This window comes from Pipistrellus hanaki, assembly GCF_964339955.1.
Source record: "Pipistrellus hanaki genome assembly, chromosome: 5".
In the NCBI taxonomy this organism is placed as follows: Eukaryota; Metazoa; Chordata; class Mammalia; order Chiroptera; family Vespertilionidae; genus Pipistrellus; species Pipistrellus hanaki.
The window spans coordinates 58,433,234-58,445,637 of NC_140507.1; the positions used below are offsets into that span (position 1 = coordinate 58,433,234).

The 12,404-nt window shown below is 34.0% G+C and overlaps 1 protein-coding gene across 1 annotated transcript in view; it reads right to left on the minus strand.

Annotated features, from left to right (window-relative positions):
* RXFP1 (relaxin family peptide receptor 1) overlaps window positions 1-12,404 on the minus strand; it is an 81,252-nt gene that overhangs the window by 9,480 nt on the left and 59,368 nt on the right. The window contains exons 11-14 of the mRNA XM_084884165.1: window positions 7,299-7,370; window positions 5,051-5,122; window positions 4,271-4,342; window positions 10-81 (exon numbers count right to left, since the gene is read on the minus strand). Of these exons, the coding sequence (XP_084740291.1) occupies window positions 10-81; window positions 4,271-4,342; window positions 5,051-5,122; window positions 7,299-7,370 (288 nt within the window). The remainder of the gene's footprint in view (window positions 1-9; window positions 82-4,270; window positions 4,343-5,050; window positions 5,123-7,298; window positions 7,371-12,404) is intronic.

Genomic DNA, 12,404 nt, shown 5'->3' on the forward strand with positions numbered 1-12,404 from the left:
TATACTTACAGAGACTTGAGTTTGACAAGAGAATCAAATTGATTTGCATGAATTTTCTTGATTGGGTTATAGGAAAGATTCCTGTGTTTTAAAAAAAGGCAGCAATAAGTTATTTCTATAAACTGATTGAGGAGAGATAAAGTATATCTGCTAACTTTGGGTTACTTTTAAACATTAACAAAAAAAGTACCGTAAGACCACATGCCTCATAGCATACATTAGCATTTAAATGAATTAATGGAGATAAAACAGTTCCTGGCTCTTAGGAAGTACTCTATAATTGTATAAGTGATCTATCTATCTATCTATCTATCTATCTATCTATCTATCATCTATCTATCTATCATCTACCTATCTAGGATGAGAGAAAGAGAGCGAGAGAAACAGAGAAAGAGAGAGAGAGAGAGAGAGAGAGAGAGAGAGAGAGAGAGAGAGAGAGAGAGAGAGAGAGAGAGAGAGAGAGAGAGAGAAAACGAACTAAGACATGACCATGGAGGTGAAATTGTCAAGAAATAGCTCCCTCCAGAAACATTGTAGGGTACCCAGGGAGGAGCTACACCTACTTCACATCTTGCCTAGGATCAGGTGTGGTTTAAATGATAGAAAAATCTAGACAGGGAAGCATGGCACAGACTGACAAATTTCAGAGAGAAGGTGGGGATGGGGTGGGTGGGTTGGGAGAGATTAACCTGGGGAATTTATATACATATATTCATAGCCTTTGGACATAGACAATAGAGTGGTGAAGGCTGGTGGGTGTGTAGGGTTGGGGAGAGGGGGGGGAGTCAATGGGAAGAACAAAGTGGACTGGAATAATTTCAATTATAAAGGTAAATTTTTAAAAATTTGAATTCATAGAATCACATTGAGAATTTTTTACATAAATTATATGTCAAAGAGTGGTATGTTGCACTAGCAATTTATGAGGCATAATTAAAAGTAAAAGGCTCTAGCTAGGAAAAAGAGGTAAATCAGATAGTACAGCAGAATTTGAATGTAGAAAATTTCTGAATCTTTGTAAAAAGCACCTTGAAACAAGAAGCATTGATTAAAAGGAGTTTCTCAGGGCAAGTTCTCTTTTGAAGACATTTATTCTAGATTAGACCATTAGTCAGGTGGGGGTGGGGAATAGGGGTGTCCCTGGGGGATGGGTGGTGATTACAGAAAGAAGGAAAGAGGAAGAATTACATTGAAAAATTAATTATATATATATATATAAAAGTGGACTCAATAGTTTAGGAATTGAAAGATACCATCTTAACATAATGAAGGTCATATATGAAAGTCCACAGCCAATGTAATAGTCAGTGGTGAAAGGCTGAACGTTTTTTCTCTAAAATCAGTAATGAGACAAGGATGTTCATGTTTATCACTTCTTTTCAACATTGTACTGAAAGTCCTAGCCAGAGCAACTAGGCAATAAAAAGAAATAAAGAAGCACCCAGATTAGAAAGGAAGAAGGAAAATGACCTCTGTTCACAGATGAAATGATCTTACATGTAGAAAGCCCTAAAGATTTCACACACACACAAAAAAACCCACCTGTTAAACTAATAAACACATTCAGCAAAGTTCCCAAGTACAAAACCAAGTGTATTTATGTATACTGATAATAAACAATCCAAAATAAAATAGGAAAAAAATTCCATTTGTAATAGCATCAAAAGGATAAAATACTTAGGAGAAAATTCACTAAATAGATGAAAGGATTATATTTTGAAAACAAAATGTTGCTGAAAGAAATTAGAGAGGACATCAATAAATTCTTATGAATTGGAAGACTTTCTATTATTAAGATGTTACCCAAAGTAATCTACAGATTTAGTGCAATTTCTATCAAAATCCCAATATAGATTGCAGAAAGAAAAATTATCTTAAAGTTCATGTGGAATCTCAAGGGAGCCCAAATAGCCAAAATAATCTTGAAAAAGAAGGACAAAGTTGGAGGTCTCACACTTCCTGATTTCAAAATGTACTACAAAAATACAGTAATCAAACCATGTGGTACTGGCATAAAGACAGATATACTGGGGTGGGCAAAAGTATATTTACAGTTGTAATACAAAATAAATAATACAATAATCTATAATAATAAAAACATAATATGTTAATTAGTCCAGACAGCTGAACGCCCTTCTGGGTGACCTTCCTGACAACCTTTGGGATTGAAGCCAGGGCTGCAAGGGCCACGGCTATGAGGGCCGAGCCCCTTGCACAAATTTTGTGCCTCGGGCCTCTAGTTAATAACTAATAATATAAGAATAAATTGTGTTTCATGTACTCACAATCATAAACCTACTTTTGCCCACCCCTGTGTAGACAATGGAATAGACAGTTCAGAAATAAACTCTTATGTATTTGGTCAAATGGTTTTCAACAAGAGTGCCAAGACTGTTCCATGGGAAAAGGGTAGTCTTTTCAACAAATGGTGCTGAGAAAACTAGATAGATATTCACATACAAAAAAAAAAAAGAACATGACCCTTAGGTTACACCAGCAATTTTCAACCCATGTGCCACAAGAATTTTTAAAACATGCAATACTTGACTGTTTAGTGAGGGACACTGACCTCTTTTCCCTTAGGTTGTCAAATAAAAAAATGACAACAGTCAACTTAACAACTGTCTGGTGTGAACAAATCAAAATTACCCCTATTTTTTTTTTCTTCAGATTGGCCAAAAATATATTTTTTGTGTGCCACAGAATTGTAGTAATTAGTTTATGCAGAAAGCCCTAAAGATAAATAAGGTTGAAAATTGCTAGCTTACACCATTTATAAAATTAACTCAAAATAGATAAAAGATTTAAATATAAAAGCTAAAACTATAAACTATTGGAAGAAAATCTAGGGAAAAGGATCATAACATTGGATTGGGCAAAGATTTCTTGCATATGACACCAAAAGCACAGGCAACAAAAGTAAAGATAGAAAAATTGGACTACATCTAAATTAAAAACTTTTTTTTTTGTATAAAAGATACTCTCAACAGAGTGAAAAAGCAACCTACAGAATAAAAGTATTTTCAAATTGTATCTGAAAAGATTTAATATATAAAATATATAAAGAACTTCTATAATTCAAGAACAACAATAACAAAACACAATTTAAAATGGGTAAAATAATATTATATGTTGTCCAAAAAATATACAAATGCATGAGCAAATTAAAAGGTATTCAACATAATTAATCATTAGGGAAATAAAAATCAAAAACATGAGATGCCACTTCATATCCATTAGGATAGCTATTATTAACAAAATAGGAAATAAAAAGTGTTGTTGAAGATGTGGATAAACTGGAACCATTGCATACTACCAGTGAGAAAGGAAAATGATGTGCCACTATGGAAAACAGTATGATATTTCTTTGAAAAATTAAGAATATGTAGCCTCAGAGTTGATCCAACAACTCTGAGGCTACATATGAAAAGAACTGAAAGCAATGTGGTGTTTTTTTTTTTTAATTAAATATGTTTTTATTGATTTCAGAGAGAGGAAGAAAGAGAGATAGAGAGATGGAAACATCAATTGGTGTCTCCTACACACTGAGCATGCAATCTGGACATATGTCCTGACCTGGAATTGAACCAGTGACCTCCTAGTTCATGGTCAATGCTCAACCACTGAAGCACACAGGCGGGGTGAAAGCAAGGTCTTGAACTGATATTTGTACACCCATGTTCATAGCAGCATTACAACAGCTAACAGGTGGAAACAACCTAAGTGTCCATCAATGGATGAATAGATAAGCATATTATGGTATATACATGCAGGGGATTGTTACTGTGAACAATTATATTAATTCATTAATTATAAAATTAAATAAATAGAATTATAGAATTAATATTATTATTTAGAAAAATAATACTTAAAAATTCTGACACATACTACAACTTGGATGGATCTGAAGACATTATGCTAAGTGAAATAAGCAAGTCACAAAAGGACAGCTATTGTATGATTCCACCTATATGAGGTACCTAAGGGAGTCAAATTTATAAAGACAGAACATAAAGTGGTAAATGTTGGTGTGTGTGGGGATAATGGAAAATTATTGTTAAACAGGTATGGAGTTCCAGTTTGGGAGATAAAAAGTTCTAGATATAGATGGTGATGATGTTTTTATAATAATGTAAATGTAGTTAATGCCACTGAACTGTACACTTAAAAATAGTTAAAATGGTAATTTTATGTTGTACATATTTTATCACAATTTAAAATATAAAAAGTAAAAAAATAAAGAAATGAAATGACAAAATATCAATCTTACAATTTTGAGAGCTCCTTTAGATCCTCAAATACATATGGTGAAAGATGTTCAATCTTATTATTTCTTAAATCCCTAGGGAAATAATTGAAAAAGTCCAATTATTTTCTTAAGACTTTATTTATTGCTCTATACTTGATTACTAGCAATTTTAACACTGCTATTAATGATTAATATTAATTACCAGAACTCTAAAAGTTAAAAAAAAAGAAAAAAGGGGAGTGACAGTCTGTTCCATGCCTTCATGCTTCGGGTCTTATTTTGGAATTGTTACTGATTTTTAAAAAGGGACATTATAAATAGCTGATTTAATTTATCTCTCTCTTCTATTATAGGTTTGGATGTTACCCATGGCAGTGTTTAATTTCTTTATGAATCAGAGATTATCCTTTGGTTTCAGAATTAGCAAAGTGAATTCTTTTATCGTAATGGTCTCTGAATACTAACTTTTTAGGAAACTTCAAGACAAATTTGCTGTCCCTCTAGCAGTGGAACAAAGTGGTGTCAGATGTATTTTATTTATAAAATTTACCCTAACTTTATTCTTTTCTCTGCATCTATGTTTCCTTTACTTCACTTTCCTCAAATACCTATTTTATATTTTCCTTTAACACATATTTTTATATGCTCTCAGAATTCCTTTGTGGCCCAAGATGTATATAAATTATGCTAGGAAAAGAGATAATAAATATTTCTTAACATATAAAAGCATATATGTATAGCAAATGTGAACTACAACAGTAGAAAGAAAAATTTTATCATTATATGTTTAATCAAACTTACAATTCGTCTAGTTTCTGGAGAGGTGCAAACGTATTATCTTTTAGATCATTAATTTTGTTTCTCCCCATTATCCTGAAAGTGAAAAAAACAATACACACATTATAGCTTCTTGAAAAATGAGTTGTTAGAGGAGATGAACAGCCTGCAAAAACTATATATATATTTATAAAAGGTAATTATATATATATATATATATATATATATATATATATATATGGGACATATATATATATATATGGTGCACTTTTCATATCAAGATAATCTGAAGGTGTATGATAAGTTACTCAACCTAATTTTAAACTCAAATTCCCAAATCTTTTAATAATGTCAAAAACAAAACATTCTAATTTTAAAGTGAAATAGGTAAGAGCTTTGCAAGGGAAATTGTGACAGTCTCAACTCTTGAGAACAGTCTGATTCTCAAGACCATCGAGAGCATTAGAGAGCTGTTTTAGAGCCGCTTCTTCAGCCCATGTAGTATGTCTGTCTAACAAAATATCCCCTAAACGATGTCACTCATACATATTTGGAAGCTGATGTAACTTCGGGTAGAGTTGCTGAAGAAGTTTAGCCTAAGCTGGACCAAGTTAGAGCTCTAGTTTGGGATGCTGAATGATGACCGTAACTCTTGGCAGTTCACTTCTGCAGGATCTCATGTGGACGAGCTGGCACAAAGGACTAACTCATAGAAAAGTGAGAGGATTCCCAATTCTTTAAACACTGCGTGACATGCTTAGAAACTGGCCTTATCCCATCCTTAAGTATTTATTTCCTCCCAGCACTCCAAACCATTACCACCTCCTTCCAATATCTCTGGGCCAAGAGAAAACATAAATAACATCATGCAGAAGTTTCTTTAAAAAGCAAACACAAGTAGAACAAAGAAGTGCTAAGTTTTTTGGATATATATTTTATACATATTCTTTAGGTGCAGGTTTTTTTTTTTTTAATGTACTTTAACTGATTTCAGAGAGGAAAAGAGAGAAAGAGAGAGGTAGAAACATCAATGATGAGAGAGAATCATTGACTGGCTGCCTCCTGTACACCCCACACTGGGGATCAAGCCCACAACCCAGGCATATACCGTGACCGGGAATCGAACCAGTGACCTCTTGGTTCCTGGGTTGTTCAACCACTGAGCCACACCTGGCTGGGCACAATTTGGTTTCTTTAGGATAATTAATATGAACATCTATATGAACTATTTTGCATGATTGATAGAGAGCATTCTGCATCTGAAAACTGCTGAACTCACTGCAGAAGAGTTCAAATATTTCAATGGCCTGAATTCACTGCATTGGGAGGCATAATTGGAGGAAAGTTATTGTTGTTTTAGTGGTAGCTATTGCATTGCCGATACACAGGGGTCCTGCATATTCTAACATGATGGTTTTCAAAGTTTTCCATGGTAACCTTCAGTAAAAGAAATGCATTTTACTTTGGGACATAAAATACAACCACACAATCCAAGACTCTTGAAACAATACATTTAATTATGGGAATTACACTCTCATATTTTTATTCAATTCAATTAAAAAAAATTATGATCAGGACATACTACATTACTTTCATCACTCACTTGTGAGTTGCAACTCACAGTTTGAAAAACACTGTCCTGGAAAAATCAACTGTGAATTAGGCAGCTGTATTTTTATATTAAAGGAAGCCCCAGAATCCTTGACTTTCATGGAAGAGGCAGTGTGAATTTAAAATAGGCCAGAGAGCCATAATAAGGATAGATGAAACTCAGCAACATTCTAAGTTTTATCCTGGTGTCCACAATTATATACAGAGGGTGTGAACATTCTGCAGTATTTTTTTAAAATTTAATTTTGACTATAAGTAATCCCGCCCCTTACAAACTTTGCAGTAATAATTTGTAAAGAGCAAACAGTCACAGATTAAAACTTTTGCTTAGTGTTTCTCATACTGAGGCCTGAGGACAGATTCTATGTGGTCTCTAAGAATTTCTTTCCACTAAAATGGGTTTTATTTCAGATTGGGAAAAACAGGCCTCAGGTAATACAGTGACATTGTGAGGATTTATATATATTGACACTCTGCGGTTACCCTTAATTTGAACTTTAGTAATTTTGCCAATATGCTTCAGTTTAAAAACACTTCAAGCCAATAGTGAAAAATTTCCGTAACTACTGTGCATGTTTATCCTAGCTACTGTTCACATAAATGATTCATTTTCTTTGTAAAGAGATATAACATTATTTGAAAAGGATAAAACATTACTTACAAAACAGTTAAACTACTGCAGGAGGTAAAAGTCAAATTTTTTAAATTATGGATATGGTTGCCTTCAACATCCCTGAAACATAAAAGATGATAAAGCTAAATTTTAATCACAGACAGAAATGAATTGGTTGAGAATGACTTGCTTTCTAATAAAATCGCTTCACATGCTGTTTATTTTATATAGATCCTTGCAGATGGCCACTTAGATAACAGCTGAAATAATGTTTATATAGATTTAATGTTTCTTTTTTTCGCTGTTAATTGTAAAAATGGTTTGAATCACCACATCTCTACAATGTATTCATATGGGCATATATGTTACTCTGAGAAATGCGAAAAGAATGAGAAGTCAAACTGAAAATCTTTGTTACGGTGGACACTCACTATTACCAGAGATTTCATAGTGGACTGTATTAAGCATCCGCTAGAGTTACCAACGGCATTTCTCTAAGTTGATGTGACCCTATTTTGCTGCAGCCTGCAGAAGCTGCTCCTGCCAAAACAATACTTAGCTTCTATTTCCCTTGCCTAAATGCTCCCCAGGACATTTTTTCACCAGCCTTTCCCACTATAAATAACCTCATTGCTTTATTACATTGCCACACAGGTTATTGCAGAGGAAACCCCACAAGGCTATTCTTGGTTGTCCACTCCCAGCTTAGGGATTACCTATAGAAGGGGTCCCAAAGAAATGCATTCACACTTTAACAGCCGATAGCTCAATAGTGAAGATGAAATGCATTTTAAGAAACACTGCCTTTATAATTATTCAAAGTGTGTGTATACATGTTCTTGCGACACCCTATTGACCCTCCTTGAACTCTCCTGCTACGTGGCTCACTCACTGTCAGGAGTTTGGTCTGGTCTAAGCAGCCAAATTTGTCAGAAAGTTTATGCTTTATTATTCTCTTGTAATTACCATGAAGGTATTCTTTTATTGCTCCTCTTTCATTGTTCAGTTAATGAGTAAAGTGTGTAGACCAGAGTTAGCTGAGGTTAAGGATGTACTTTCAAAAGTAAGTGCTGGTTTTTAAATCAGTCTATACCAACACGGAGTTTACTGGTCACCCTATAACATAGGCCTATAGGAATAATCACGACTCAAATAGGTATATGAGCTAAAGTGTGACACAGCTACTAAAATCTGTAAGGGAAATGTGAGAAGCAATAATGGAAATGTGATATTCTGCTGGCTAGGCTACATCTGGGAGAGTCAGTTTTATTTTGGGCACTGCAATAAAAAATAGATATTGACAAATCAAAGTATATCTGGGAGATCTGGATGTAATGGACCTAGAAATCAAGTCAGTTGGAGAAAGGCGTATTTATTATTATTTTTAAAAAGTATATTTTTGTATATTTTAGAGAGGAATGGAGAGGGAGAGATAGAAATATCAATGATGAGAGAGAATCACTGATCCACTGCCTCCTGCATATCCCCTACTTGGGATAGAACCTGTAACCCAGGCATGTTTCCTTAACCAGAATTGAACCCAGGACTCTTCAGTCCGTAGGCTCTATCCACTGAACCAAACCAGATAGGGTGAAAAGGGTGTATTTATAATAGAGAAGAGTAAAACGAGAGATATATTTGAAGTGAGGCTGTATAAGATATAGGGTTTTCCAATGTTGCATCAGGTTACAAAATTAGATTTACTGGTTGAAGGACACAAAACATTTTAAGTTTAAGCTCACAATTTATGGTGTTCAAAGAAGCAGCTTATTGTCACTATAGATATTTTACAGATGCAGTACCATAACTCAAGAATTTTGTAGAAGGTATTTTTGTACTACATGGAATACAATACTCTAGAACATTCTTTTAAAGAAAAATTCCTATTATTCTCTTATATTGGAAACTAAGCACTTATGATCATAAGATTCGGCCAGGGCTTTGGCCTTTCATAATATTCATTGCTGTTTTATGAATCTACCACCAGGTGGTGATGCTCTCTTAAGCCTCAGAAAATATCCTTAATTTAAAAAATTAAACTACTATCTATATTTAAATTAGTATATTTATTAATTTGAAAAATCAGTGGAATGTACACATAGAGGCACAACTTAGACATTGTTAGTTTTACTTAATTTTAAATTTATTTTAACCCTGAGTTGTAAGTTTGCTTTGGCTTTCTTCCTAAAATTAGAGGTTTTGGTCCTTGGTATGCAGGGATCTGGTTTGCAGCATACATATTAGCTGAAGCATCCAAACCTGCTTCTTGTTGTCCAGCTCCCAGCTTTTAGGGAGTTGAAAAGGGTGGTGTTTTGTTGTTGTTGGTTTGTTTATTTAGACCACTTTTCCAACTTGATGAGCCTCTGAATCTAATTATATTATTTTTCTCTTTATATATGGCAAAACCTGCCAAAAATAAAAAATTGATTCTTTAATCTGTATGACAACAATAACAAAACAAAAACACCAACAATCTTATCTTTTCTTTCTCAACTTTCTCTCTTATCCCCTAGTGGCATTCTAACCATGCAAACCTCCTTATCCTTCCTCTCAACCTTTTAAACATTACTGGCTCCTATTTCACAGGAAATACTGAGGTGATCCAGGAGGGAAAAGCCTTTGACTTTCTGCCCAACATCTATAGACTTACCTGTAGATGCACCTGGTCTCTCCCTAGTCTCAGAGGAAGAGAAGGCCCTTCTCCTGCTTTAGGCTAACCCCTCCATATGTTCTCTCGGGTTTGGTTTGTGTATGTCCTAAAATATATGGTCAATTTCGGTGAATGTTCTTTGGGCATTCTTTGTTTGCAGTTTTATATCTATTAGGATTAAGTGCAGATACATATAACAGAGACCCAACTATAACAGCATACACACATAAGGAATTCATTTTAAGAAAAAAAAAAATCTAGAATTAGGCAGTCCAGAGCTAGTATGGTAGTTTTACAAAGTGGTTAAAAACTCAGATCTTTCACATTCACCATTCACATGTCCTAGTATTCATGGTCCAAGATGATGCTTGGCCATAATATCCTTCTGTTCTGGATAAGGAAGGAAGAGAAGGGTCTGCCTTTTCCTCTTCAAGGAGATTTCCCAGAAGTGCCACACTATACTTCTTAAGCCTCGTTAGTTAGAGGTTAGTCACGTGGATAGATCTAGATACAGGGAAGTTTCAGAAAGTAATGATTTAGTTGGGCACATCGCTGTCCCAAATAAACCAGTTCTGTTATTGAGAAGGGACACTGCAGTTTGATATACATCAATTAGACTTAGCTTATTAAGTATGGTAATAGTTCTCCATATCCTTATGTGCCCAACCTGTATATTTTATTTGTAATTCATATTATGTTCCTGAAATTGAGCCATGTTGATGGTAGTAAGGTTAGTTCATTCATTTCATTGCCCTGTGTGTATCACATTTCCATCATTTTCCACATCTCCCAGTACCTTGCTTCGTAATATAGCCTCCATGTTTTCTATATATTCAAATTAATTATTTTAGCTTCTTCTACCTATATATAATCTTGCTCAGTCTTATCTTAAATTAAAAGTTTACTTCACTCTCTTGGTTTTTAGTTCACCTTCCTTCAGCTATTGTCCATCTGTCCATATGCTTATTTATTACATATATTGCTTCCTTTTAAAATTTCCCTACCTTTACTATAGTGTTTATAATTTTAAAAATTGCTTTGAAAATGTTATATTAAAAGTTTTAATCTGTTGTCTGCCATATATTTTGAAAGCATATTATCCTGGGCTATCATATGCCTTTTTTATTTTAATGTATTTTTCCACTAAATCAGAGTTAAACTTTTTTTTTTTTTTTTTTTTTTTTTGCCAACACATCTATCAGATTTTCTAGTTTATACTTGCTACATAAAAGTTCATGGGCAAGATAAATATATTATAACTATTTTAAAAGAAATAAATACTTATAAAGTAAAAACTATTACTAGGATTAAAATTGGAGAACAGTCACTATCAGAAATGTACATGGAATGAGTTGTTTGGATAGCTAAAACTTAAAATTTTAAAAAGTCCACTTTTTAGTAATAAATCTTGATCATTTTTATCAGAAGTGATATATGGCTGTCTTTTTTAAAGCAAAGGGAAGACTTAGTACCTGCCATATTTGCTCCTAATCTCAATGTATGATTTTTTCATTGCTCATTTACTTATGACTAAGTTTGGAATATTGAGCATGGTTAACTAGTAATATATTGACCTGAACCAAAATTTAATTACAACACAGGATATTAAAGTTAATTTGCTCTTTCCATTATGACTACACCAAGATGCCCGCTAGACTAAGTCATGATTTCTGAGATATTTGCCTTCCTTTAAATAGTTCCAAGATATAGTATGTTTTGAATTACTATGTGTGCTTTTTGCAGTACTTCTCACTCCTGCTTTATTATCAGGTTGATAGTTGTCACTTCTTACAAAAATTGTTTCTTACTCTACCTTTCCCCTTACTTTTTCTTTTTTTTTTTTTTAATCCTCACCCATGGATCTTTCCCCCCCATTTATCTTTAGAGAGAATGTGGAAGAGAAAGAGGTGGAGGAGAGAGAGAAATATTGATGTGAGAGAGACACATTGACTGGTTGCCTCCTAAGAGTCCTGACCTGGCCCTAGAATTAAACCTGCAACCCATCTACATACCCTTGACTGGGAATCAAACATCTGACCTTTTGGTCTGTAGGCCGGCACTAGTAGCTGAGCAAAACCAGGGCTTCTTCCTCCTTACTTATTTTTTTAAAATATATTTTTTATTGATTTCAGAGAGGAAGGGGGAGAGAGGGAGAGAGAGATAGAAACATCAATGATATTGATGGGTTGCTTCCTGCATGCTCCCTACTGGGGATTGAATCTACAACCCAGGAGTGACCTTGATTGGAATCAAACCTGGGACCCTTAGTCTGAAGGCCGACACTCTACCCATTGAGCCAAACCAGCCAGGGCTTCCCCCTTACTTTTAATTTGGCATTTTTCACCTACTGTAGGCTTAGAAATTAAAGAAAAATTTGAGAATTTCTTACACAATAAGAAACAGATGGAGTTTTCATATGATACTTATCTGCCATTTATTGACCAAATATTTCAATAGTTATTTTGGTTATTTATTTCTTCATTTCACCTGTATTTTAATAATCA